This window comes from Trichoderma virens, assembly GCF_000170995.1.
Source record: "Trichoderma virens Gv29-8 chromosome Unknown TRIVIscaffold_2, whole genome shotgun sequence".
Classification (NCBI taxonomy): Eukaryota; Fungi; Ascomycota; class Sordariomycetes; order Hypocreales; family Hypocreaceae; genus Trichoderma; species Trichoderma virens.
Window position 1 is genome coordinate 911,400 of NW_014013747.1, and position 24,257 is coordinate 935,656.

At 52.9% G+C, this 24,257-nt stretch overlaps 10 protein-coding genes across 10 annotated transcripts; 5 read left to right on the top strand and 5 right to left on the bottom strand.

Moving 5' to 3' along the window:
- Positions 1-188: 188 nt before the first annotated feature.
- TRIVIDRAFT_141699 (uncharacterized protein) lies at positions 189-2,072 on the bottom strand (the record flags this gene model as incomplete). The annotated part of the gene is made up of 2 exons (XM_014104933.1): positions 189-311; positions 441-2,072. 2 exons carry the CDS (start codon positions 2,070-2,072, stop codon positions 189-191), a joined length of 1,755 nt encoding a protein of 584 aa, XP_013960408.1.
- Positions 2,073-2,693: 621 nt separating this feature from the next.
- TRIVIDRAFT_35549 (uncharacterized protein) lies at positions 2,694-3,533 on the top strand (the record flags this gene model as incomplete). Its single annotated transcript, XM_014104934.1, has 3 exons — positions 2,694-2,897; positions 2,987-3,292; positions 3,384-3,533. 3 exons carry the CDS (start codon positions 2,694-2,696, stop codon positions 3,531-3,533), a joined length of 660 nt encoding a protein of 219 aa, XP_013960409.1.
- A 344-nt stretch (positions 3,534-3,877) lies between these two features.
- On the bottom strand, positions 3,878-6,568 carry CK1b (casein kinase I; the record flags this gene model as incomplete). The annotated part of the gene is made up of 3 exons (XM_014104935.1): positions 3,878-5,935; positions 6,011-6,080; positions 6,215-6,568. 3 exons carry the CDS (start codon positions 6,341-6,343, stop codon positions 4,773-4,775), a joined length of 1,362 nt encoding a protein of 453 aa, XP_013960410.1.
- A 2,454-nt stretch (positions 6,569-9,022) lies between these two features.
- Positions 9,023-10,171, bottom strand: TRIVIDRAFT_197618 (uncharacterized protein; the record flags this gene model as incomplete). The annotated part of the gene is made up of 4 exons (XM_014104936.1): positions 9,023-9,167; positions 9,291-9,620; positions 9,969-10,028; positions 10,089-10,171. The coding sequence occupies 4 exons, from the start codon at positions 10,169-10,171 to the stop codon at positions 9,023-9,025; spliced, it is 618 nt and encodes a 205-aa protein (XP_013960411.1).
- Positions 10,172-11,158: 987 nt separating this feature from the next.
- On the top strand, positions 11,159-12,399 carry TRIVIDRAFT_82276 (uncharacterized protein; the record flags this gene model as incomplete). Its single annotated transcript, XM_014104937.1, has 3 exons — positions 11,159-11,285; positions 11,405-11,559; positions 11,632-12,399. 3 exons carry the CDS (start codon positions 11,159-11,161, stop codon positions 12,397-12,399), a joined length of 1,050 nt encoding a protein of 349 aa, XP_013960412.1.
- Positions 12,400-12,948: 549 nt separating this feature from the next.
- On the top strand, positions 12,949-14,441 carry TRIVIDRAFT_55583 (uncharacterized protein; the record flags this gene model as incomplete). Its single annotated transcript, XM_014104938.1, has 5 exons — positions 12,949-13,072; positions 13,212-13,754; positions 13,824-13,852; positions 13,950-14,215; positions 14,333-14,441. 5 exons carry the CDS (start codon positions 12,949-12,951, stop codon positions 14,439-14,441), a joined length of 1,071 nt encoding a protein of 356 aa, XP_013960413.1.
- Positions 14,442-14,470: 29 nt separating this feature from the next.
- TRIVIDRAFT_79701 (uncharacterized protein) lies at positions 14,471-15,296 on the bottom strand (the record flags this gene model as incomplete). The annotated part of the gene is made up of 3 exons (XM_014104939.1): positions 14,471-14,921; positions 14,986-15,186; positions 15,273-15,296. The coding sequence occupies 3 exons, from the start codon at positions 15,286-15,288 to the stop codon at positions 14,758-14,760; spliced, it is 381 nt and encodes a 126-aa protein (XP_013960414.1).
- Positions 15,297-16,097: 801 nt separating this feature from the next.
- On the bottom strand, positions 16,098-17,140 carry TRIVIDRAFT_55585 (uncharacterized protein; the record flags this gene model as incomplete). The annotated part of the gene is made up of 2 exons (XM_014104940.1): positions 16,098-16,152; positions 16,230-17,140. The coding sequence occupies 2 exons, from the start codon at positions 17,138-17,140 to the stop codon at positions 16,098-16,100; spliced, it is 966 nt and encodes a 321-aa protein (XP_013960415.1).
- Positions 17,141-18,444: 1,304 nt separating this feature from the next.
- TRIVIDRAFT_63533 (uncharacterized protein) lies at positions 18,445-19,281 on the top strand (the record flags this gene model as incomplete). Its single annotated transcript, XM_014104941.1, has 5 exons — positions 18,445-18,447; positions 18,519-18,623; positions 18,706-18,710; positions 18,779-18,858; positions 18,947-19,281. The coding sequence occupies 5 exons, from the start codon at positions 18,445-18,447 to the stop codon at positions 19,279-19,281; spliced, it is 528 nt and encodes a 175-aa protein (XP_013960416.1).
- A 2,110-nt stretch (positions 19,282-21,391) lies between these two features.
- On the top strand, positions 21,392-24,152 carry TRIVIDRAFT_55586 (uncharacterized protein; the record flags this gene model as incomplete). Its single annotated transcript, XM_014104942.1, has 2 exons — positions 21,392-21,630; positions 21,731-24,152. 2 exons carry the CDS (start codon positions 21,392-21,394, stop codon positions 24,150-24,152), a joined length of 2,661 nt encoding a protein of 886 aa, XP_013960417.1.
- Positions 24,153-24,257: the final 105 nt, after the last annotated feature.

Genomic DNA, 24,257 nt, shown 5'->3' on the forward strand with positions numbered 1-24,257 from the left:
ACATAGACTATAGCGTTTGCTAGAGTGGGCGCGCCACATCTAAGATGATCTCGCTTCCCGGTTTCTGCAAGTTTCCATTCATCCCCGCGACAGGGTTATCTCCCTGTCATTTGATAGAACAAGATGTTGGCAATGGGCGCGTAGGGCAATGTACCGGTACTCGAGAGGTACTCGAGAGGTACTCGACATCATTTCTTCTGCCTCTTTGCGCTCTTGTCGCTCACAGAACTCATCACACTAGCGCTTCGCTTGCGCGCAGCAACACCGCCATCCTGACGACCCTCTTTCCCTTCGTCCGCGTCGTCTTCGTCCTGTTCCACGGATGGCTGAGCAGCATCTTCGGCAGATGGTTCTGCGTTCTCATCTTCGTCCTTTTCACCATCTTCGGGGTGAGTTGCGGTACCGTCTTGATCGTCTTCTTTGGAGGGCTCATCTGCCACTGCCAACTCGTCTTTGGCATCATCACCGTCAGCGTCTTCGGATTTTTCGGCTTCTTGATTGCCCGAAGCCTTTTCCCGTTCTGCCTTCTTGGCCAGTTCCAGCTTAATCTCTGCGTCAATCTTGTCTGTTATCTTGCGAGCATCAAGAAGGCTATTCACAGATGCCAAGAGTTGCTCGAACGCATGAGTTGTCGCCGCTGTAGGCATAGCCAGCTTGGCCGGAACATCTAGCTCGTTAAGCGTGTTGGTAATACGCAGCTGCTGCTGGTTGGATTTGTGAGAGAACAGCTTGTTGATCTTTTCTGTCCGGAATGTAGGGCCGGAACCCAGACGATCGTGATGTGTGACACCGTAGATGATCTCCTCGTGTTCGGTAAGTTTCTTGCGCTCCTGCAGCTGTTGCTGCTGTGACTGTTGCTGCTGCTGCTGCTGAGCCTGTTGCTGCTGCTGTAGCTGTTGCTGTGTTTGCGACTGTGATTTCTTGTGTGCAGAGGACGCCGCTGTTGATGCATTCGACTCCCGCGGTCCAGAAGAAGCCGCAGCGCTATCGCGTCTTCCGTTCTCTGGAGCTGCCTGCTGCGGCGTGGGTTGTCCCGTGGGCGTAGGCACTTCAGCGCCCATAATAGACTTTCGCTTCTTGGATTTATCGGCCGTCATCAAGTTTTGGAGTAGCGTCTGTAAACCAGCCGATGACTTGAAAGTGTTGATATCTTGCTCCGCATGGGGATAGTCGAGGCGGTTGTATAACTCTCTCCGTTCTTCGTTAAACCTGTCACTTCGAGCCAAGATTCGCTTAATTTCCAGTAATAGCGATTCTTCCTCGCGAGCCTCTTCGCGGGACCTTCCAAAGGAGTTGAGCGCAAAGTCCTTGCGCAGCTTTTCCTGCTGGGGATTGAAATGTGCCATCAACTCATGCAGCGCAAACTCGGGCTGTGTCATATATTGAACTGGCTTCTGGACGGCCATCATTCTGGACGCCACTTCGTAGTATCTCGCCTTGAGGTCCTCCATCGACCGAGACCGCGTAGCTGGCACGATGGCCTTACTCTCGTCGCCATCGGCGTCAGCCTCTCCATTAGTAGCTGGCGGGCTCCATTCATAGCGATCCCATATAAGGGGCCATCTGATATCAAAGTCTCGCACCAGCTCCATCAAGTAATCGGTCTCTTCCTTGGTCCAGTCGGGATTCTCCAGGACTTGATGATACTGATCGTCATTGTACTGAGGCACAGAGACCTGAACATTGTACTTTGCATACAACGAATCTTCGATATCCTCTTCCTCCTTAGATCCGGGCACATTGCCTTCCCCTGCCGCTGAAGATGACTCCTTCCCTTCTTCGGCCCTTCTCCAGTGCCTCAACACTAGACTCGCATCTTTCCTTCCAGAATTCGTAAACTGCCGCAGCTCCCATCGGGCGGCCGGCTTGCGACTGACGAACCGGCGCTTCTTGAACTGCGTGACCTCTGGAACAATGGCAATGGGGTTGTCGCCGCCTAGATTGTGCACCTCGCGCGCGAGGCCCTTGAGGTTGGGGCGCGGTGCGGTGACCTTTTGCTTCTTGGAGGGACGAGGGCCACCGGCAGCGCCATCGGGGAGGTTGAGCACGTCGCGAACGTCGGAAGATGTCATCGTGGCAGAGATTATCGACAGCTGTGTAGGGAAAGTTGGGGAAAGAATTTATGCCGTCATCGCTTGCTTCTCTCTAAAACCGCGAGCAAGAAAAAAAAAAAAAAAAAAAAAAAAGAATTCGTTCGGAAAGAAATATTTTTATCGGTCGGGATGATTAAGAGCGATAAGCTGCAGTCGAATGCGGATGCAGCGATTATCGAAAGTAGGAAGAAAATAGCCAAAGACTGGAAAATAATAGTAGTGCAAGGCTGATGGTTTGTAGAAGCTTCAAGGCCTGGAAAAGCGCGTTTGAGCAGCCTGTTCGAGTGCACGTGACCCGCGCCGGGCCTTGGTGCAGCACCCCTGGATTTTCTGAACGTGGCAGCTTCGCCGAGGAGGGACGAGTTTAAGTGACCAAAGGGAGAGGCTCAACCGCAATTGCGCTGTCTTTTTCCTCCACAACCAGGCGAAAAGGGCCTCAATTGCAACTCACCTCGCCGGCCTGGGATCGTGCTGTTTTGCTATTGCACGACAATCACAGATTCATTCCTGGACCAAACGCAGATTCGCTGGTCCGCGCAAGACAGCTCCGCCGGTTTATAACACATCGCCCCAGCACAGCAGCTCCCCCTCGCCGACAAGATGAGGTCCCTCTTCTCTCTGGCCACCTTTGTGGCTGCGGCACAAGCTCTGTACTTTTACGTCGACGGCGGCACTCCCAAGTGCTTCTACGAAGAGCTTCCTAAGGACACTCTGGTCGTGGGCCACTACGCTGCCTCGGAGTGGGACGAGAGGGCGAACCAGTGGCAGGAACACCAAGGCATCAGCATCTACATCACCGTTGATGTATGTATACATGTCTTCTTTATCCATGAAACAGGAGCAATCGAAAAGAGAGACACCTAGCTAACGCAGCAATTTCCCCCCCTTGACAGGAAATCTTCGACAACAACCACCGTGTCGTCTCCCAGCGAGGCACTTCCTCCGGCCGCTTCACCTTCTCCGCCGCCGACGCGGGCGACCACAAGATCTGCTTCATGCCCTCGTCCAGCAGCGGCCGCGCGGGCTGGCTCTCCATGGCAAACTACAACGGCGGCATCAAGCTGCGCCTCGACATGGTCATTGGCGAGACCAACCAGATCGAGAGCGACGACAAGGAAAAGCTCCAGGACATCACCACCCGTGTCAAGGACCTCAATGCCAGACTAAACGACATTCGCAGGGAGCAAGTTTTCCAGAGAGTCAGTGCTTTATTCTTTCCTTCTCCCCCCTTTCCTTTTGACCTTTTTGCCGTTTTATGTTAGTTCGATGCTTACAAGCTGTCATCTGCAGGAGCGAGAGGCCGAGTTCAGAGACCAGTCCGAATCCACCAACGCCCGCGTCGTCCGCTGGATCATCATCCAGCTCGTCGTCCTCGGTGCTACCTGCGCATGGCAACTGTCACATCTACGCTCTTTCTTCATCAAGCAAAAGCTTACTTGAGAGGATACAACTAGAAGCAAAAATAGACCATAGGAGCGGGGGGTTTTGGCTTACTGGCTTGGGGAGAGAATAACCTTTTTATCAAAACGATGCGGTGGGATTGAAAAAAAGTCGAAATACGATAAACAACCTGTCGTTTCGTTCCACATCTAAACCGTCGAAAACCTCTCCATCAAAGTACATATCAGGTGTGCAATGAAAGGATGAGGCTTCTTGTCCATTTACTTAATGTATGATGCGTAGCGAAGTTACGGCAAATTGAAAGAAATGAAAAAGTCGATATAGTAATTGTTCCAGTTGATTTTTTTTTTAGTTTACTTGTTTGCTGCGACCACACTTTTTTTGGACAATCCTAATTCCATTACAAGGTATACCGATGAATAACTCCCTACCTAATGACGGATCCCAAACTCTCAAAAGACATCTTCTCTCCGTACAAAGCTCGCCGATTTCTGAACTGTCACGCACCAAATGCTGCTGCTACCTCGCCTTCGTCTCTCTATACACATCCATGCCCGGCTCGTCGCTCTCCCCTCTTTGCCTCTATTTCATTCTCCGCCACTCCATGATTCGCAAGACTTATTATATAGACGGCGCAAATAGAGTAAAAAGAAAAGCACACCTGGACCAGACCCAATGCTGCCCTTCGTGACCATCCTGCGCCTTGCTGCGCTGCACATCGAAAGTGGTGTAGTATGGTGTCGTAATGGAATGTCAGACATAAGAAAAAAAAGGAAAATAATATGAAAAAGGAAAAAAAGGAAAAAAAAGGTCCAACCAAAAAAATCAAGACCAGTATCCGTCTGTCGTTTTTTACTCTCTCTCGCAACTCCTTCTCGGTTGGTCGTAACGGACACGCGCTCTCATCAATGCCGCGGTTCTTCTATTGAGTGGTAGGTGTTATGACATGGATGTGGTGAAAGTATGGAGTAAATCGATTCGCTGTTTTGTTTCCAAGCCAGGGCGTCTTCGCCTTGGACGATCCATCGTCTTCTTCTGGTCCCAACCCTGCAGCTCTCTTCTGCCATCTAGTCATTGGCCTAAGCCGCAGTCGCCCGGATCCAGAGAACAAAATGTCCGTCTTGCCAGCAGGTTGATAATTTTTTTCTTTGGTTGCTTCAAGGAATCAATCTCCAATAGAATTAAGAGGGGCTTCGGACATAATTTGTCGGGTACAACGTCGCCAGCCATGCAGGGTACTAAATAAATCCCGAAAACTCGCAAAAACAAACGCCTGCTTTAGCCACAGCAAATGGTCTTCATGAACTTCTGGAATCCGCTGGGCTGCTGGGCCTCGGCGGGTCGCGCACTAGGCTGGCCTGCTGCCGTCATGGGGCCCTGCTGGCTCGTTACCGGTTGGGGGAGGTTCTGGGTGCTGTTCTGGAACTGGGCCTGAGTTGAGCCAGTGGGGGTACCCATTTCGCGAAGACCTGTTCCACTCATCCGCTGGGCTGGCAGCGCGCCGGGGGCGTTTGGTCGATCTCTCTTGCTCCCCATCTGCTTGATCGGCGATGGAGGAGGGGGCTGCGCGGCGTTTAAACGGCCGACAGTGAGATTCTGAGCCTGCGATTGAGAGGTGGTATTCGTAGGACGATGACCACTGTGCAGCTCCATTTGAGAAGGACCGGGGCGCGCGTTTGGGTTGTGCAAGTATGCTGCGCCATGATTCTTCATCGAGTCCCACCCCTTTCCCGAATCCTTGCTAATCTTCATCCAGTCGTACTCGCCATCCTCGATGTCGCCAGCGTTCTTCAAGGCCTGGGTGAAGAGCTCTCGAAGGTAATCGTAGTCGGGGGTGTCTTCGAAACCAAGGTTTCGGACATATGTCAAGTACTTGCTGAACTCCTCAGGGAAGCCCTCGCAGAGATCCTTGATTGCAGTGGTCTGCTTCTTCTCACCAATCTTTTCATATTTTTGCTTGTTAGTGGCAGCTTTGAGTCCCTGCCAAGGAAGACCACCGCGAAGGAAGTACATGAAGACGTGGCCAAGAGCCTCCAGGTCGTCTCGTCGAGACTGTTCGCGGCCAAGATGGGTGTTAATACTCATGTAGCGGGCAGTACCAGACAGCGACTTCCTCTCGCGGTAGGGGATGTGCTGCTTGGTCTTGGGGTCTCGGTACTGCTTGGCCATACCGAAGTCGACCACGTGGATGACATTGGATGCCTTAGTTCCTGGTCGTCCGATCAGGAAGTTGTCAGGCTTGATATCACGGTAGATGAGGTTCTTTTCGTGGATCGTCTGGACTCGGGAAAGCATCTGCTTGGCGACCATGACGACGGTCTTAATCGTAAACCGACGTCCGCAGTGGTCGAAGAGGTCCTCGAGTGAAGGTCCGAGCAGGTCGATGACGAGGATGTTGTGCAGACCCTCCTGTCCAAAGTAGTAGACATTGGGAATGCCGGCTAGAAGAAGCGCGCCACGTTAGTATCAACCGTCTGTGTCTTTGAGGTTGGTGCAAATGAACGGATATGGCTTACGGCAACCAACGAGAATCTTATACGTGCGGTACTCATCCCGAAGCTGTGGTGCATCACTCTTCCGAGGTTCCTGCGAGGCAGCACGTCAGTATTAACTAAGGGGGAAGAAAATCAAGAATCGACACTGTATGGCGAACAAGACGCGAATATCTCGTCTTTGCGTGTGGTGTTTCTATAGGCGGAGATGCAAGCTTGGCTACTCACAAATTTGATGGCCACCTGCTGGTTGTTCAACAGATTGGTTCCCTCAAAGATGACTCCAAAGGAACCCTCTCCAATTTTCTTCCCGACCCGGTAATGGACGCCGACGACGTTTGAGGACGAAGAAGCCATTGCTGCGGAGGTCGAAGAGCGGCGTCGAGATGTCGAAAGAGGCTCGGAATGATGGAGGACAGAGGGCGAAAGAAGGATCGTCGACTACTTCCGGTCGGACGAACGGTCGGGGGGCGGCGAGCAGACGAGGCTCGGGAGCAACGAAGCAGCCCCTGGACAGGGGGCCGGAGAATCAGAGGGCCGGAGTCTGTGGGAAGGGCCAAAAGGATACAAGCAGTCAGCAACGAGGTGAACTAAGCATTCCGGCGTGGTGCTGAAACGGAGGCGATGGCGATGGTGATGGTGATGATGGCAATGCAGCGCTGGAGAAGAACGACGATGTGCAGAAAAGGACGAAGGAGCGAGTGGACAATTGCTGGGGTGCTCATTTTGGGGCGAGGCAAAGTCTGCTGAGGCGGGCAGGGGTTGGGCAGGGGCTGCGCTGGGGGGGTCCGGGCGGTCAAGCCAACCTGGGGGTTGTCCCGTGTGGCCTAGAGGCCTGCGACGAGCGCTGAGTGGCGGGCGGTCCACTAGCCTGGCCGAGGCGCTAGCGGTGCATCCAGTGCCTTGCACAAATAATTGTCCACTGCAGCGCCTGGAGGCCAGCGAGAGCCAGCGCCTAAGTGTACAGGTAGTGCTGCCACTGGGCGCTGAGCACGAGAACAGCCCAGTGCAGACCAGAGCGGCGACACCGCGCCACAGCCCGCACTCGCCGGCAGCCGCGCTTCCTAGGCCGGGAGGTTGTCTTGCACCCGACCCTTTCAATCCAGGCACTCGGCGGTTAGCAGGTGCAGTAGCAGCAAAGTAGGACTCACACAGGCTGGTAGCTTGTTGCCACTTTGTTGCTGAAAGTTTCAATGCCTGTTTTTCTTGTTTTTCGTCTTATTATTTTTTTTTTCCTCTCTCGATCGGTTTGGATTGCCGGTCAACGGGCGGCGAGACCTCGGCGGGAGGATGAAGAATGAAGAATGAAGAATGATGCTGAAGGCCCAGGCACGGAGGAAAGGAGGAGGAAAGAGGAAGGAAAGGGAGAGAGGGAAATGGGACGCTGCAAGGTTTGCCAGTGCATTCTCACCCAGGGTCGCGCGATTTCTGTACCTTGGACCGCCAGGGTACTCGCTCCACAAGTAGCTGCCAGCCTCTCAGGCCGCGCAAAGATACCTCGCTGGACGGTGTTTTGACGCGTACCGGGAACGCGAGCTACCTAAGGTACCTGGTAGTAGGTTAGCAGGCGATGGGTTGGAGCACAGGGCCCAGCAGTAAAGTAAGGCAAGTGTACGGATTCGGCCGCGCAGAAGTTCTACTCCAATGCAAACGAAGCTATGGAGCAAGCTACTATAACCTTGGCTCCCACGCGACTCGGTGCCTGGCCGTTTCTTTTCTCAACGGGCACAAGTGCTATGCTACGAGTAATACTAGGCACATAAAGCAGAGCAGTTTGAGCGGCGGCCTCAGATCCAAGAGCAATCTGGACTGGATTGGAAGCTAATGCCACCTAGCACGGAGAGCTAAAGAACCTACGGTCGGGTAATAACCTGGAGAACCTTATGGAGTGCTCGTGCTTGGACTTGGGACTTGGGCTTGGGCATGAACATGGACGGAATCAGGGCGAATCCGTCAATGCGACCGTTGCGGGCACAGGACACGTGCAGCCAGTTTGTTTTCTTGCAGCGCTGCGCTGGAAGACCAATCGATGGATTTGGAAATTGAACCAATTCTACAGAGTACATCTACAGTACAGCAGAGCACATGCAGCAAGCCCTACGCCAGCGTCGTGCAACAGAATCGGCATCGTCATCCACTGAGCTATTTCGCTTCCGAAGCTCTCAATGCGCGTCAAAGTCAATATTACCACTAAGGCTAAGATGCACCAGCCCGGTCTCCCACGGGCACCGCCGATGGTGTTCCGAGTCGTTGCGCTTGGCATCGACCAGCCGAGTGCAGCCTGGCGTGCTGGCATGGGCGGATCGAGAGGGCCGTCGCTTGGCCCTCGCATTCCCGCAAGCTCCAATCATTGCCTGCTATGTGCCTCCAAAGCGTCGATTTCCGATGTCGTCTGGTTTGGTCTGGTCTCTCGACGGCCCAAGATGCAAAAAGCCGTTCATAGCATGGAACATGGACGGCGGTGACATGCTGCGATGCTTCCTGTACGGGCAATGTACCTACCGCGCCGCCGTGTGGAGCACCTCGTACCAAGTGCATACATGTACATTGGGATTACTGCTCCGTACTACGCTCCAAGACGGCCAAGCTCAAGCAAATGGCCCCCGATCCCAGAAACAGCGTCCCAGTTCCGTTAGCCGCACTGGGGAGCGAGCAGACGAGCGCCCCATCGTCTCCACGGCAATGATAGCAATGCGTTTCGTTATACGGAGTACGGAGCTGTTCATAACGACCCCCTGGTGAACCGATGGTACTTGTGCTCGTACCGTGGCCGTTGCCCGAGTTTTCTCATCGCTAAGGGCCCCCTTACCAGCAAATTTATTTGCTAATTATCCTCACCTTGGATCCCCGGGCAGCAAATGTTTGGGAGGCCAGTACGGATACGGAATGCTGCCACCTGGAAATGCCGTGTTAAAGCGGGAATGTCGACGGTAGGTACCTATTGGCCTTACTTGCTTACTAGCATGAGCACGAGTACACCGTCTTGTAGATAATATTACAGCTCCATACTGCGTTATTAACTGGCGGCACTGGCATCTAGCGAGAGGCATCGCCGGTTTCGTCTGTGTTCGATGTTGGGTCGAGCACGGAGTAGAACGCAATTACGGCTTCTCCATCGTCATTCAGCTCAGTCGTTTGCGTGCCAGCTATTGTCGCAAGATGGCTGCTATTACCGTTACCCCTTCACTAATGTAGTGTAATTGATCTGTCCATGTCACGTACAGTACGGGATATACTCGTACATCATATCCACGCCAAAAGGCCAATGCGCGTACTGGTGCTCGTACATAGTATTACTCCGTACTTGTGCAGCTTGCAGCACTCTCCTGCTGCATTGATCGAATCCTCATCCCCGCCGTCAGCTACGAGGCACTCAATGACTGGCTGTCGCAGCAAATAGTGCGCTGCATCTACTTTCTCCTCTGCACCGCTAGCCTCGTCACACGCAGCGGCACATGTGAGTTTGCTGCCCTTGCAGGACGGTTGAGGATATCTGCTGGGTCGGTTGCACAGTCGTGGGGCCATGAATGCAGGCGTGTGCCAAACGCGGCCGACAACCAGCGCCGTATTACTTGCTGTACTCGTACATGTCTCTGGCCGACGAACAATGGGATTCGTTGACCGCACTTGTTCTCTGTGTGTGTGTGTGTCTCTCTCTCTCTCTCTCTTTTTCACTTTCATAGCGGGGTCTCAGCTGCGCAAAAGTGAGTATCCGTAAGTACCTACCAGTATACAGAGCAGAGCAGAGGTACGGCGCACAAGCATGCAGTACATGGTACAATTGGGAGCCCGAAATATGTAGTACCCAATTGCTGGGCAACGCGTGAGTCTCTTCAAATTCCCTCCACCATCAATACAAGATGTAAGAAGGTCGGCTCCTGTCGAGTGCAAGAAATCATGGGGGCGTAGCAGCTTCCAGCATACCCCAAAAATGGACATCCATTACCCCAATAAGCGCCAGGCATTGCCAACTACTACCTACATGTACTCGCGGCAGAGAAGGCACCACAGGTGACGTACAATCGAGGTCTGGTCCAACAAGCTATGAGAATAGTTGCAGTATAATATACGGAGTACTATTATTGCTCCATACCACACGCACGGAACCGAGAACCGAATCTGAAGCGTCTTTTTTCGGAGTAATCCTGGGGTTAGCTCTCCGTCCAGATGGGGGCTTCGGGGCATGGCGCTTTTTGCCGTCTGATCTCTGCGCGACAGATCGGCCTTGATTCCCCGAAGCTGGTCTGTCAGCCAAGTGCCTTTGGTTTCGTCGGCGTGTGACTCAAACGATGTTAATCGGTAGAATGAACTGCCGCGATACGGTCGATCAAGAGCTTCTGATTAACCAAGCCCGAAAAAATCACCGGCGCTTTTGTTAAAACGGCCCTGATAATAGGCAGATGGCGACGTGGCTTTCGTGGAGTTGCCTGCCTACCCTGCAGCTGGCGATGAGATTTATATGGCCAGGTACCTAACTAGTCTATGTACTACCTATTTATTGAATGACGCAACTGGGAGTTGATAATCTGGGCGTCGCTGTGATACTTTGAGGACTGCCTGGTATTTGAATCAAGTCAGGCTATCTACCATTGATGCAACTCGCTGACTTTTTTTTGCCTATCAAGGTGCCTGCACCGCATGCTTTGCTCTACCGTTGCGAGTACTCGTACACTCTGCAACACAAAGTTCCAATCCTGATATGCCTAGTGCCGACATCTACTGCAGCCCCTCGCATTTAGCCCAACTAGGCCGATCCACAGCCATCAAAAGAAATGTTGCAAGTCTCCCCGGCTTCGTGCTTAGAAATCCGGATATATCGTTGTTATTGGACGGCCGTCAAAACTCAGGGACGCCAAGGCTGGTCGTGCTAACGGCCGCGGCTATTTCCACCTTAACAAGGGCCCCAAAATACACCTCACGGTAACGGCTTCTCCCCGTCACTCGGTGGGGGGTGTTACGTCGTAGATGGCCATGGACAAAAGTTGCCCCGCCTTGTTTGTGGGAAGCTGTCCGTGTATGAGGAGAGCACATGGGAATCGAATTACCCCTCCGAGAGGGGGACCAAGGCTTGTGGGCTGAGGTACTTATAAGGGACGGTTGCTCCGAGCTGGTCGATTCTCCTGGACTGTTCTGTGAAGCAAACATCGCGAGATTCCACCCGACTCAGACACAATGGTCGCCACTGCCAAACCCGAGGGGCTCCCCCCCATGACATACCGATTCCTGGGACGCTCAGGTCTTCAGGTTTCGTCCATCTCGCTGGGTGGATGGCTCACATACGGCGGCCACGTCGACCGAGGTGCGTAGGAGAATTGGCAACTATAACTCCAAGAAACCGAAGAGGGGACGAGAGGAGGGGAAGAAGAATAAGAGAAATAAGGGAAGAAGACAAACCGTGTGCTAACTGATGGTCATCAGAGGGCACCTACGCCTGCATGAAGGCTGCCTATGACTGCGGTGTCAACTTCTTTGACTGCGCCGAGGCCTATGCTGGAGGCGAGTCTGAGAAGGTCATGGGCGAGGCCATCAAGAAGTTCGGCTGGAACCGTAACGACTTGGTTATCTCCACCAAGGTACTGTGCAGCTCCTCCACAATAGCAACCTGCTTCTGCATCTGAGAATCCCGCTGACGTTGGCTTTTGTAGATTTACTGGGGTCAAGCCTATGGCAACAACCCCGCCAACAACTTGGGTCTCTCCCGCAAGCACATTGTCGAGGGTGTCAATGCTGCCCTGAAGCGTCTCGATCTCGAATATGTCGACCTGATCTACGCCCACCGTGCCGACCGCAAGACCCCCATGGAGGAGGTTGTCCGTGCCTTTAACCACATCATCGACTCCGGCAAGGCCTTTTACTGGGGCACATCGGAGTGGACCGCGGTCGAGATCGCAGAGGCATGGCGGGTGGCCGACAGGCTGGGTCTCATCGGCCCCCTGATGGAGCAGCCTGCATACCACATGCTCAACAGACAAAAGGTTGAGGGCGATTACGAGATCCTGTACCGCGAGCACGGCCTTGGCCTCACCATCTTCTCCCCCTTGTACCAGGGCATCTTGTCCGGCAAGTACAAGAACGGCATTCCCGACGACTCTCGTTTCGCTCAGACCCAGGTTGCCTTCATCGCCGGTTACTGGAAGCGAACCGGAAAGGAGGTCTGGGAGGGATACATCGAGAAGGTCAACAAGCTGGAGCCCATTGCCGACAGGCTGGGCGTCAAGCAGAGCGCTCTGGCCCTGGCCTGGGTGCTCAAGAACGACCGAGTCAGCTCGGCCATCACCGGTGCCAGCAGCTCTCAGCAGGTGTACGAGAACATCAAGGCTTTGGCCGTCGTGGACCAGTTGACACCGGAGATTATGGCGGAGATTGACGAGATTCTGAACAACAAGCCTCCTGCGTTGGTGGAGCGAGAGTAGAAATCATGAATTAAAAGAAGAAGGAAGAAAAAAAAAAGTTACGAAAAGAGCTATTGCTCCAGCAATATAATGACTCGGCGGCTTGCTGACATCTCACCTTGCTATTGTTCCAGTCATCTTCTGTGACGTATCGCCCATAAACTATTAATATCTCCAAGCCATCGGATTAGTATACTAGTAACCAAAGAGGGCATTGCATCTTGGTTCATTGCTTTTGGCTTGCTTGGAGTTGAATCAGGGGTTTCTCCACCACTGTCTTAATGCAGGACCGCCCAGCTCATATAATATTCAAAAGCCAACATGTACTAAGCCCTAGGATGATGACACGAAGTTTAAAGAAGCCGCCACTAGCTATTATCAATCAACAGAATCAGCATCTCCGGACAACGCTTACCCCTCTTCATCCACCTTCAGGCACGCTTCTACTTAAGCTTGTGTTGCCTCATCCAGCTGTGTGGAAGTCCATGAACCAACCCTTCTTGAAATTCAACCTGTTGCATCCTACTCTTGATTCTCAACAAGTTCCTTGTTCTTTACGTATTTTTCATAATGTCGGCTTCACAGATCCAGCAGTGGTTTCCATGGGTAGAAGCTCCGGTGATCGCTAATGCGCCCATGGCTCACGCTGTCAGCGCGGAACTTGCCGCTGAGGTTTCCAAGGCGGGAGGCCTTGGTATGTGACGGCTTCATTTACGCGTAACTCTGACCCCAAAAACAAAATGGAAAATCTATACAGAGAATTATTAAGATAATAATAATAATAAAATCCATAAAAAACCAACACATTAAACACTAACAATTTGACCAAAAAGGCTTCCTCGCATGTATCGCCGACGTCAGCGACAACTCGCCTCAAGTCACCAAGCTTGACGCCGACCTCACCAAGATCCGACAGCTCCTGGGAGACGGAGACGCCGCAACCACGCCCTCGGGCCATCTCCGAATCGGCGCCGGCTTTCTCTCATGCCACTCGAGTATTGGAAATTTTGCGGCGACGGCGCTGCCCGTGATCCAGAAGCACAAGCCCGCGGCAGTGTGGCTGTTCGCCCCTCATGAGCACATCCGGCCGCAGAAGGAGATTGTTCGGCTTCTGAAGGGGCTCGAGACGGCGCCGAAGGTGTTTATCCAGGTGGGCAATGTGACGGCGGCGGAGGAAGCTATCAAGGATGGCGCGGACGTGATTGTTTGCCAGGGGACGGACGCGGGCGGCCATCAGTTTATAAGAGGGATGGGCGTGGTGCCGTTGCTGGCTGAGACGAGGAAGTTGGTCGATGAGAAGGGCTATGATGAAGTTTCTCTGTTTGCGGCGGGAGGTATTTCGAATGGCAAGGGTGTGGCGGCTATGTTGACGCTTGGTAAGTCTGGTTTTCTGTGATGAAGACGAGGATATGTTTAGGTTGGGATGATGCTAACAAGTGATGTAGAAGCTGATGGTGTAGTCTTGGGCACAAGAGTTCGTATTCCCCGTAACCCATACAGAGGACATTTGCTTGATTTCAACACAAACTCATTACAACATCCAAGAGAGGTCAATCTAACCGTACATACAGTTCACCGTCTCCGAAGAGAGCATTGTGCCCGAGTTCCGGAAGAAGATCATCCTCAACGCCACCGACGGCGCCATTTCCACCCTCAAGTCCCCCTTCAACGACCAGATTTCCAACTCTAGCCTCTGGGGATCTCTATACGATGGAAGAGCCGTCGTTGGACCCATTCACGAAAAGTTTCTTGCTGGGGCGTCGCTTGACGATTGCCAGAGGAGCTTGCGTGATGAATATTCGCCCGAGGAGGGTCCGACGTTGATTGACACCTGGGCGTGAGTCTCGCTCCTTTTCTTTATGCCTTGTTTTGTGCTTTACCTGTTGGATTTTTTTTTTTTGATATGTGCTGTAATTGGTGGTGGCATTGTTACTGATGAGCTTGACATACATAGAGGCGCGGGCATTGGACTGGTGACAAAAGCGCAGCCGGCAGGTGAGATTGTTCGCGAGGTACGTGAGGAAGCCAAGCAGGCTATTCGGAAGGTTGCGGCTCGTGTATAAGATACAGAAGCAGGCACAGGTCAGGTCTTGTATCCAATGTACGCTTGATTCTTTTGAAAAGGAAAAAAAAGTACTCCAGACTGGAAATGATCCAGCTGGAATATGGTATTCTCGTCTATGCCAGTATTCATAAGGCACTATAACCAACCATCCCTAGCCGACTCTTGCGGCGGGAACAAAAAAAAAAAGTGTAACATCAGTGGTAGCAGCAACAGATGTGATATGATACATAAATAAAACAGAAATGCCGTTTAATGGTTGTTTCCACCTGTGTCCTGTATTCAGCACCCCATGGCTAATGCGCGTGGCCTCGCCTTTACAGCTTGGCCTTGGTCTGGGCCTTCTTCAGGATAGGCTCCATCTTGGTAGCCTTCATGACGTCGCCCTTGACCTTGAGCTTGCCGGACATGAAGAGACGCTGGGCCTGAGCCTTGCCGGTAACGAGCTTGCCAAAGTCCTCGTCGGAGAGAGACAGAGTGACTGGAGAAGTAAATAGAGTTAGCTAACTGTAGATGGGGAGAAAAGAAGGGGAAGAAGCCCGTACCGGTAGGGTTCTCGCCAACACCAGTGCCGACTGTGCCCTTCTCCTTGAGGTCAATGTGCCAGCTGGCCGTCTCGCCGGCCTTGTTCTTGAGGGTGAAGGCGAAGACGGCCTTGCCGTTCTTGATGGCGTCCTTGCGGTCGGCCTCGTTGCTGCTGAGAGCGGCGCTGATGGCATCAAAGGCCTCGGAGGAAGGAAAAGCGTCTGTGAAAGAGCGAGCGCGCACGTTAGCTTTCGGTTTTATTTGTCTGCTTGGGAGGTGTAAAACGGTGGCCACGTTTGCTGCTTACCGTTCTTGAGAGACATTGTGGGCGAGACGAGGGAGTTGTAGCTGCGAGTGGTACAAAGAGAGGGAGCTCAAGGGTGGTTTAATGCGACAGTTTGATGGATTGGAGAGAGAGGGAGAGAGATTGAGGAAGGAGATTTGTTTAATACTGAGTATTAGCCGGAATGGATGGATGGCTTTGGAGGGATCGTGCATGTGATGCGAGCCTCGGCCAAACTTGCTGACATCATCATCCTGACCACCGAAACAGCCGCTAGAGCTTCAGCGGTCTCCATTGCGCTTCGTTTTAGCTTGTTTCCCCCAATACATGCTGCTGGGGCTAGTCTGAATCGAGCAGGCCAACGAAGAGATGCAGCGTTGGTTCTTTCGAGCCTTTTTGTTGAGAGACGCGGGTTCTATGACATATGGCGCTCTGTGTGCCGTGAATGTACATAGGTATGGCTGATGCACTTTCGGCTATTCTTACGCGTGGGGTTACCCCGGATCTTGCACGTGGTAATGACAAAGTCCGAGCAAAGAGATCAAGTTGGAATTCGGTTATTGTCTTGAACTCGGCTGTTGATCAATATGGTAATACTATCTATTGGCTACTCCGTACATACAACGCACATGGAGAAAGGGCATGAGTAATTTTGAATGGAGTGAGTGCATTAAATTACCAAGCTCTATACACACTACTGATACAACAACAACAAGACATGGCCTTGCTATCCCGTCTATTCCGTGACCCAACTCATATGTATATGTATAAACATCTATCAAGAAGCCTTTTCCCCGTGATTACCGATCCAAGCACTCTCAATATGTATCATCTCCGCATAGCCCTAATTTACAGCTCCCACTCAGGAACGGCAAAGTTGCGCTGTTGGGGCCAGTTCTCGGGTCTGCATACATCACATGTCACATGTCAGTTGGGTGTTTCCCGAGATCAACCTTAGGAAAAAAAAAAAAAGGTACATACCTTGTCAACATCAGCGTTGCCATCCGTCGCCTTCGCTCTCCCAGTTCCTCAGCCGCGGTCAATCGCAGCCAGTCCCCAAGTCGGATCCTAAGCTCCGCCTCACTCTTGCCCCGAATATTGAGGCCACGGTCAGAACAAGCAATACGCAGCTCCTCGACTTCGAGACCCGATGGACCACCGCCGTCAATCAGTCGTTTGTCGTCGACTTCAAGGAACGACAAGCGCAGCCTGCCCTTGACATTCCACATTCCCGGAGGAGTGAATCCCAGCCGATCCCACATTGCTCCGGGGAGATCCAAGGCTCTGAGAACGTGCTTGCGCGCCACGGCCTTTGTGATTCCGGGGCTGAGGACGCCTTGAGGGTGCTTGCTCTCCAGCTCGTCGAAAGCAGTTGCACGCCGCCGCTCAGCTTTCTCAATGGATTCATTCAGTAGACTCGGAAACCGGCATGTGTACGGCAAGATGCCGCTGACAAAAACGACCAAAATGGGCGTAAATTCGCCGGCAACTAAGAAAAACAACGCAAAGACGGGCAGTCGCAGAAGGTCGTGCCTGGTTCGCCACAGTAGCACCCAATCTGCGCGAGAGAATGAGTCGGGAATGTAGTGTGGCCTGAACACTGATGGTCGCTCTCCGCGCGGCAAGCTCTTGGCTCTGGCGTTTAGCAGCCTGGCATTCGCCACAACGGCCTTGACGCCTTGAGCGAAGAATTTGGCATAGGATTTGCCCAGCTGGAAGTAATACTTGAGCTTGGACTCCTGGGGCTCAACGGGCAGTAGTGGTGGCGGGCGAGTTGAAGCCGGAGGATTGAGGACTGCGTTTACGGATGCTAGCCGTTTGGCTCTGGGACTGATGCCCTTGTCATTGCCAAGGACTCTTGATTGATGCAAAGCTCGGCTGGTGCGAAACATTTGGGACTGTCCGACTAGGAGTTGAGGGCTAAGAAGCCTTCTGTGTGCTGTGAAGCCATATCGCTGCGTGATCTGATAACTCATCGCCGCAACCGCACTCTTGCCGATACCGTTAGGCTGAAGTCAAGAATGAGAAAAGAGGACTAGATGGGATTTTTAGCATCATGAGCGGCTGAAATTGGACCCGGTTGCGTGGAGCAGACACCGTGGAAGCTTTACACACCTATGGACGAGTAAGTGTATATGAGTAATCTATGAGTCGTCCATTCAACGTTCCATGATATTAGTGTTCACCAACTGCTAAAGTGTTAGTCGTGCAATAGGGATGGGACTGATGTTTGTCAAATAGTTGGGAAGTGGATTTGGTACACACGCTTGCATTCCATTGAGGTAATTGTCAATTATATCTGAAGACAATTCTGGACATGTACTCCGTATGCTGTTAAAAAGAGAAAAAAAAAAGAAGGAAAAAAGGCTTGCTGCATCTTACCAACCTAGGAAGCCGCACTCCGCGGGCATTTCTTCTCCGAATCCCATTTGGAGTCCGTGCGGGGAGAAGCGCCGACTTTTGGAGATGAGATGCAAGTCTATCAAGCGCTATCAACAATTCGCCTTAGTACATGCAGAATTGAGACGGCACAGTATAGGAATTACTTCTAATTTAACAGCTTGAAGCGATATCTAGACACTACATAGTCTATATATTCGATACAAAGAGACAAGCTGGCGTGTATGCGGCCAATTGGTTCTCTGTCATGTCCCGGTTCGTGTATGTACATCTCAGCATCGATTTACTCTGCAGCGTTCGAAGGTATTGTTCCGTACTGCTTATTACGCATTTCGTGCAGCTCATCTCGGGATCGAGTTGTGAGAGCCTGACTTCCATTTCCACCAGACTCTCCGTACGTGTATAGATACTAGGTGCTTCTGATACTAAAATCGTTAGTTCTACGTGTATCCAGTCTATGCTTCGTCACTTATGTAGACCAAGTCATGTCATCCTCCAGATTCCTCAGCACAATATCTTCAACGGGACAGGAAAGGAAAAAGTCCCCACCTAGCCCCAATGGCGTCAATATCGGGTCTTGGTGAGTGGGTTCCCATCTCGAGTTTTCGGTGACTAATCACCCAGCTCAAGCTCTCCCACATCCTTCGAGAAAAGCATTTTGAATCGCGAAACAAGCCTCGCCGTTGCCGATCTGTGAGATTAAAAGGAGATTGATTGACGCCAAGAGAAAAAGAAAGTTCTTATCCGCCACCAGGGGTACCGAGGAAAGGAGAACAAACGTCGAAGAAAAGGAGCCATGGTTCGTTCAGGGCCCCAATGCTAGCTAGGAGATGGAGAAGGGAGGCTGGTATGCTCACCTGAAAGCTGCAGGTCCACGCCGATGCGTCCAACTTTGCCGAGGGCATCACCAAGGATGATGCCTATGAGCAGGTGTTGCTCCAGGCCGAAGGGCTCTTTTACGGTCAGCGCAACTGGGTTCGTCAATCTCCTTTCCTCACCGTCTTATGTGCATGTACCAAGGACCAAGGCTAACATGCGGCTCCTCCGGTGGTGACAGGTTTGGTAAGTGATCTGAGGGAGAGCAGAGCTTCTCACATCAGACATGACTTGTACTGACATGATGCGGCTAGCAATCTTTCCAACGCTGCCTCACTGCTATGGCATGCCTACAAGTCCCTTGCCGCCCCGAGCAGTGAGGTAAACTGGGCAGGTAAATAACAAACCCGTCAACTCTAGCCATAGTGCTTGGAGTTGGAGAGAGCCACGAAGGATTTATGCTTATTACTTCAATTGTTTAGGATTCTATGTGCTGGATCCCACTGCCAGTGAGCAGCTCATCCTGGGACCGTTCCAGGGCAAAGTTGCCTGCCAAACGATCAAGTTCGGAAAAGGTGTGTGCGGCACTGCTGCGGCCACCAAGACTACGCAACTAGTTGAGGACGTGGAGAAGTTCCCCGGCCACATTGCGTGTGATAGCGAGAGCCAAAGTGAGATTGTGGTGCCCATTCTGTCAGGCGACAAAGTCGTTGCCATCATTGACGTCGACTGTGCCGTCTTGAACGGATTCGATGAGACGGATAAGAAGCACCTGGAACGACTTGCCGACCTTTTGTCAAAGAGCTGCGACTGGTAGACAAGATTAATCAAGAAAATAATATTCAAGACATGTCTTTATTGCGTCCACAAACAATCATGGCTCCTTGATTGGCTCGCATCACGTACGTGTAGCATGACGTTGCAGTCGGTCTTGAGCCTCAATGCGCCAGGAGAGACTTGTGAGGGGTAGGAAAGATTCAACGTCGTAATGCTTTAGCCATCGTATCGGCCACGCGGTCGATTATACGACATGCCGAACGAGTGGGAGTACTGATCTATACGAGAAAATTGGCAATCTTGACCTACCAATTCCGTACCATACCTACTTCTCATCCCACCGATATTTCATCGAGCAATGCGTCTTCCAGTCCTAGAACACAAAATACTTGATTCGACTCATGCAAAAGGTAAGCGAAACAGTGACCGCCAGTTCTGTATCCGCGCTCGATGATATATGATACGGAGCACACCGTATATTATGCGTCGCGCAACACCCACACGGGGAAGCTCCGTTTAGGTAACGAAAAATATATCCTGATCCGCAATCCAGGAAAGCCAATATCGGGCACGAATACAGATGGCAGGGATGTGGGGTTGAAAAATCAAGTTGAGCACCAAGAGGCTGCTGGTACCCGCTGCTGACGCCTCCTGAGATGCGCAGCTAGGAGAAAATGCTGCACCAATTCCACACGTCGCGGGCGCCGAGATTTCTGATTCGATGGCATCATCTGCGGGACGGGATGGATATTTGACGACGTTGATGGGTGGCAGGGCGACGTCAGCTGCTGGGCTTGGGAGGGGGAGGAGGAGGAGGAGGAGGAGGAGGAGGAGGAGGAGGAGGAGGAGGAGGAGGAGGAGGAGGAGGAGGAGCAAGGATCAATGATGTATTTTCTCTTTGTATGGAGTGGGTATAGGTAACTGTTTGTTTGAGGTTAGAGATCCGATGGAGAAGAGACACCAGCAGATTGATAATATCAATTGGATCAATGCTGTAGCGAACTGTTCCCGTCTCCCTGCAGCTGTTATATAACCCAAAATCACGGAGCTGAAGCTGCAAACCCCCCAAAACAGGTCGCTGCAGAAACGCGCGTGGGCGATGGTGAGACACCCAATCCCAATGCCATGTGCATTCCGCTTCAGCAATGCAGGGAGCCCGATCGATCGTCATTTGCTTGATGCACAACTGATTTGACTCTTGGTCTTGTTCCCGCTCGGCGTGGTTGCTGAGCACACGGGCTCCGTTGACAGGGCACCGCCCCTGCTAAATGAGACGCCGGGCGGGGCTGAGGCACAGCTCTTGGGCCACTAGACCGCTGGAAGCAGCCAGTGAAGCTGCGAGGCCCTTGCAGTAGCCCTCTCCAGCCACCTTGATTTTGGCAACCAGCCACCCAAAGGGCATCATCCAAGGGATCGCGGATTGATCCTTGGCCAAAGGGCGGGCGGCTTGCTGCAGTTGCTCGACGCCACGGCCATATCAAGCAAGACGTGCAGCATCGCCGGACCAGCCCTGAAACATGCCACATGCAGCCGTAGATGCCAAGGGCTGCCCTGTACTGCCTGGTCTTGTGCTGTTGGCGCAAAGCAACCTGAAAGCAAAGCACCGCTGCAGCGCCTGGCCGTGCGCTAAAGCTCGACTGCAGCAGCGCTGCACCCGCTGAAAGAACCCGCCGGCCAGCGGCGCTGCTCCCTGGAAGGGCGGGTGCATGACGCTTGGCTGAGCTGGTGCGCCGGGCAGAGCGGTGCTGTCGCAGCATCCGTGCTCCCCTTGATGCGGGACGCCAAAAAAACAATATTATCTCTCCGGCCCTCTCTTTTCTCTTTTAACCTCTGCATTGCCGTGGGCTTGCTGAGCACCACCTCGGCCAGACTTGTTTTATTTCCCTCATCCACGATAATTCTATTACTATTATTACTATTAGGTTTTGCTCAGTCGTCATCACTGCCCTCATCTGGCACAGCCCTTCTCAAAGCTTAATGGTGGCGTCCAATTACGTGGGCCGCTGATCGCCATACCGCTAACATACCTTCGAGTACTGCCGATGTAAACAAATAACATTGCTCTTATAATCTGGATTATGGAAGTCTCCAACTTCTTACCGTCCAAAAACGCCCGAGGCAGCGCTCTTGCGAGCCTGTTCCAACCTACCATGGCCATGTCCACGGCTTCCAAATCATTTGCCATCAACGGCCCGCACACGGCAGGCCTCTTTGCAGACATGAGTGTTGATGGTCCTATCATCGGCACCCTCGTTGCCATCGTCGACCGCGCAAAGAACTTGCCCAACCGCAAGACCATTGGCAAGCAGGATCCTTACTGCGCCGCCAGGCTAGGCAAGGAAGCCAAGAAGACGGCGACGGATGTCAGAGGCGGCCAAACGCCTAAGTGGTAAGCCGTTCCATTTCCCATCCTATCCCGTCCTGCATCTTGCTTGGTGGTGAGACAGTTTGAGGGCTGCGGCTGACCTGAGCCGTCTTTGTTTCTGCAGGGACCAGGAGCTCCGGTTTACGGTGCATGACTCGGCCGACTACTATCAGCTCAAAATCTCCGTCTTCACCGACGACAAGAAGACAGACCTCATCGGAGAGTCATGGATCGACCTCAAGGGCATCATTATTCCTGGAGGAGGCCAGAACGATGTGTGGCAGACACTGACCTGCCGCGGCAAGTATGCGGGGGAAATTCGACTCGAAATCACCTTCTACGACAGCAGGCCAAAGCCCGACAAGCCTGCCGCCAGACCAAGACAGTCCATGGGCGGCGAGCTGGACAACATGTCGCCTAAACGCAAGGATATTGTGAAAAGACGTCCCCTGCCGACTGATCCCGTCACCGGCGAGGTCACTGCAAATATCTCGTCTCAAACCCCTCCAGATTACCACCAGACGCCTCCTCGGCCCCAGGGCAAACCCATCTCGCACTCACCATTTGGCTCTACCAACTCTCTAAACGAAACTGGCGAGTACGGTACCCCGCCGCAAGGGAGTACTCGGTCCCGCCATGCAGATTATTTTTCTTCACACTCGCCTAGCGCTCAGGGCCACCCTGGTTCCGGTCGTGTTGAGGGGCCTCGCCAGCCACGCCCGACACGACAGGACTCGTATGAGAGAGAGAGAGGCTATAGCCAAAAGATACCCGTCTCGTCATATGAGCAGCATGACCCCCGAGGGAGCAGCTACTCGCTCGCCGGGGAGACGTACGAGATGAACCCGACAGATGATGCTGCTCAGTATTCTCCTCATGGCGACCCTCGACAGGCAGCTCCTCCGCCACCGGCTCATCGATCACGACATAGCACTAGCCAAGAAGGTCTGCAAAGGAGAGGCGATGAGTCACCTCAGAGGGCCGCTCCGCCTGCATCCATGAGATCCGATGTTCTGAAGAATGAGGCTCATAGAAACACCACACCGACCTACCCTGGCCGCCCAGTGTTCCGGGCCTATGACCCGAGCCTAGCTACGCAGGCCCCTATCCAGAAAGCCATCACATATGAGCCGCACAACTCTTACGACGCCTATGATGCCCAGTATCGTTCCATGCAACCCACCGTGGAGGATGTGCCGGAATCGCCTCCAGGCTCCATGCGAAACAGGCCTCGTCGAAGCATCCCTCCACTGGATGAGGTTGTATATGACGCTGGCCAGATCCCCATGTCGTCAGGCCTCAGTCGTTCTCCAGGAGCATCTCCTGGTTACCTAAGTCAATCCCCAGGAGGCTATCCGGCGTACCAGGAGCAGCCCCGGAACCAGAATTCGGTCTCCCCTCTGTCTGCCAGAGATTACACTGAGAGCCCAGGGCAGATGACGCAGTATTCTTATAGCAGCCAAAGCCAGCGCCCCAATCAACAGCGTGAGCACGAGACAACCTATATCCAGAGTTCTTCGAGCTACGGACTTCCCGCATTGCCGCCGTCTTTGGCTCCCGGCGTGGACCCTAATATGGTTCAAGAGATGTCCAATAGGGCATACGAAGACAGGCATTATGATGGGCGATACCATAATCACAACAATCAAATTGTGAGCACGTCTACTCGTGACCGCCATAGGAGCGAGCCGCCGCCGCCTTCACACGAGCAAGCCTTTGGCACCTCGCCGCAGGCCTACGAATCATACGACAGACCAAGATCCGGTGCCTATGCCGGTGGGCCTGACCCGCATGCGCAGGGATATCGAGATGCTTCTCCTAATCCCCAGCATAGAATCCGACGCAAGTCGGTCAGCCCTGCACCTCGTTCTTCTGACAATAGGAGGCACTCCGACATTCCCTTCAGTCCAGACTCCTACGAAGCCTTTAACCCTGGAATGTCCTCTAGGGATGGATCACCTGGACTCGATCAGCCAGATCCACCATCGAAGATTGTGACACACGATGGCCGAGAAATTGACCCATCTGATCATCTACCTGAAGAGTCTTGGGCTCCCGAGCCTGAGACCAAACCCGCTCCGCAAGAGCCCGCGCAGTCTCGCACCAGGCCACCCTTGTCTGGAGCACAGCCGATGCCCCCGAGCGGCCGGAGACCACTCCGAATTAGCATGGCGAGAACCTCACAGGCCGTGGTGCCGTCCAACGCATACGGTTACTCAGAGGGACCGCGTGCCCCCCCGGTGCAAGGCGGGAGACAGCGCCTCCAAAAGAAGACCCGTCATTCGATGGGGCCGACGACGTCTGCTCCAAATCCTGACAATTTCCAATATAGTTCAACTCGATCACGCGCTGGCGCGTGGGATTATCCAAACGAGAACTATGCACCTCAGTATAACGGTGGTAATCAGGGACCTCCCATTCCGGCCAAAGTTCCACTCCCCATCATGAGCGGCGCCAATGGAGGGGCGGAAGACATGGCTCTGATTCAGGAAATGTCAACGATTGACATTGGCACGGGGCGCTCTAGACGCCGAGGAGGATTCTAACACGTTCGATTAGCATGTTTTTTTGTACGAATATTCAATGAGACTACATACAATGGTATCACGAAGGATAAGGGGCGGCGTTTTTGGAATTTGGGAATCATCTGC